We start from the raw sequence: 2,500 nt of genomic DNA, 5'->3' as shown, positions 1-2,500 counted from the left end.
CTTCTCATCTTCATCTCCCTCCTCATCCTCCTCATCCTCCTCCAAGTCTTTACTCTCTTCCTCATTTATCTCATTGGCTCTTCATGTGCTCCTCTTCCTCCTTCTCTTCCTCCTCTTCCTCTACTCTACTCTACCCCCCACCCCTCATTTCACTGTGAAGTGCCGTACTGTACCCCCTCCCCCCTTATTTCTCTTCATCTCCCTCCTCCTCATCATCCTCGAGCCATTTCTCTCCTTGGCTCTTCATAAGATCAATCTCCCTCCTCCTTCTCCCCCTCATCTTCTTCCTCTTCATCTCTCACCTCCTCTTCATCTTCCCCCTCCTCATGTCTGTCCTTAAAGCCTGGTTTAGACTCCTCCTTCAGTTGCAGGACAGATTACGGACAATTCAGCCTGGGAGAAATATACGTTGAGTGCTGCAAGGGGTCGTTTCAGCTCTAAAGAGGGGGGGCGTGGTCACAGTGACTGTTTGGGTATGTGATCTGCTGCCACCCTCCCCACCCCCCGCTGATAGTACATGTCCTGCAACTGAAGGAGGAGTCTAAACTGACCTTAACTCCTCTTTCCTTGGTTCTGCTGTGTATGACTTGTGCTAATGCTTGAGCTGGCCTAGCCCCAGGGGAGACTCTTGACATGATGTCTAGTTTAGTTTGTGTGTGTGTGTGTGTGTGTGTGTGTGTGTGTGTGTGTGTGTGTGTGTGTGTGTGTGTGTGTGTGTGTGTGTGTGTGTGTGTGTGTGTGTGTGTGTGTGTGTGTGTGTGTGTGTGTGTGTGTGTGTGTGTGTGTGTTGTGTGTTTACTCGTTATTTACTCTTTATTTACTCTTAAAAAAATAAAATAAAATAAAAACAAACCCCTCTTTGCAACTGCACTTGTTGTTCTGTATATTCCCTGTGCACTTTGTATTTGCTTGTGATGTTGGCTTGATTATGTCCTCTTTTGAAAGTCGCTTTGGTTATAAAGCACCTGCCAAATGCAATGTAATGTAATGTAATGTATGATGTACTGTAGTCTCTCCTACCTGATGTGGGAACAGAGGCCGATGGAGCCACGTCTTTGCAGGAGAAATCCCTACCCCAGTTCTGGAGGAGCCAAGCAGAACCATTCAAAATGTTAGCATTAAGTTTCACACCCAGATTTTACCCTAGGCGTATTATGAATAGAAATGATGTATACTTGTTACTTGTATGATAATTATAGGGTGTATTCAATTTTTTAAAAAAATGCATGACTTTGGTCCTGAAACTGGTCTTAAATCATATTCTTTGGAGTGCAGAGGTGTATGTGAAATTAATTAATACATTTCACGAACAAAAGCTTGTTCAGGATAAATGTCTAGTGCCACCTTGTGGTGTTATTGTGGTACACAAAAAATAAGATGAACCATTAGTTTGCATGCCGTACAGTTGACATACATGCTTGATGTAGCTAGATGAACACAAATTCATCTTTTGTGGCCTTATGTTGCAGGACCTTTACCCGAGTGTCACATGAAGCTTTTAGGGAGAGGTTGGTCTGGCAAAGACCCCACAGACAGCTGCTTTTCATAGATAGGGTCATTGAGTATTTATTACAGTAAATGCCTCTACGTTTTTACTGTATTGTACTAGACCAGGGATTCTCAAAGTGTGGTCCGGGGACCACTGGTGGTCCGCGACAGCGCTCAGGTGATACGCGAGGGGATTTCTACTTTTCAAAGACGAGCTAGCAGTAGGCTATATTTGTAAATAATTACCAAGCTAAACATAGCTGAAGTATTATTTTCACCACAATAAGGCAGGCTTGTAATGTGAATAAAAAGTGAGTGATCTGCATCGAAATTAACAGTGTCAAATAAGCACCCTTCAACTGCAACATTTTTACGGGGCAAAGTGGTCCTCGGTCTGAAAAAGTTTGAGAAACAGTGTACTAGACAGAACTACAGATTGCACAAGACAATCACACCACAGATGTTGTTACGTTTTATTGCACAACTACTTTAGCAATGCACTGGTTGGCCAGTCAAAGTTGAACATGAAATTCTGAGCGGACCCAGGATAGGCCATTCTTACTTAAATTACGAAGTAAGAACTTACCTGCACACTGCCACTGTTACTCCTAGTGATTTTATTTAATCTTATCTTTCTGATCTTTTTGATTTTATTTAATCTTATTATTTTTTAACCCTGCACCTGCAAAGTTGTTGGATGTGTGTGTGTACTCACGACTTCAAAACTTGTACTGTACTATGAACTAAAGTACATGAACAAAATCTTGAATGGAAAAGCTCACCGTGACAGGAGGAGGTGTTGGCTTGGGGCCTTGATAGATGTAGTCGCTGTTCCTGTACGTCCTTATGAACGGGGAGCTCTGTGAATGGGCATAATGATCAGACATACGTATCATTTACTTTCATTTTTTTTGGTCTTTTTGATTTTATTTATGATAGGACAGTGAAGGGGGTGACAGAAAGCCAGTGGAGAGGGAGAGAGACGGGGAAAGGCCGGCAAAGACCCAGGGCG

General features: G+C 43.0%; 1 protein-coding gene across 1 annotated transcript in view; it reads right to left on the bottom strand.

Moving 5' to 3' along the window:
• The window catches only part of LOC134468249 (phospholipase B1, membrane-associated-like), a 36,057-nt gene that overhangs the window by 14,937 nt on the left and 18,620 nt on the right, over positions 1-2,500 (bottom strand). The window contains exons 24-25 of the mRNA XM_063222192.1: positions 2,271-2,348; positions 1,021-1,081 (exon numbers count right to left, since the gene is read on the bottom strand). Of these exons, the coding sequence (XP_063078262.1) occupies positions 1,021-1,081; positions 2,271-2,348 (139 nt within the window). The remainder of the gene's footprint in view (positions 1-1,020; positions 1,082-2,270; positions 2,349-2,500) is intronic.

The sequence above is a fragment of the Engraulis encrasicolus genome, chromosome 18, assembly GCF_034702125.1.
Source record: "Engraulis encrasicolus isolate BLACKSEA-1 chromosome 18, IST_EnEncr_1.0, whole genome shotgun sequence".
Lineage (NCBI taxonomy): Eukaryota > Metazoa > Chordata > Actinopteri > Clupeiformes > Engraulidae > Engraulis > Engraulis encrasicolus.
This window is presented reverse-complemented; position numbering and strand designations above follow the sequence as displayed.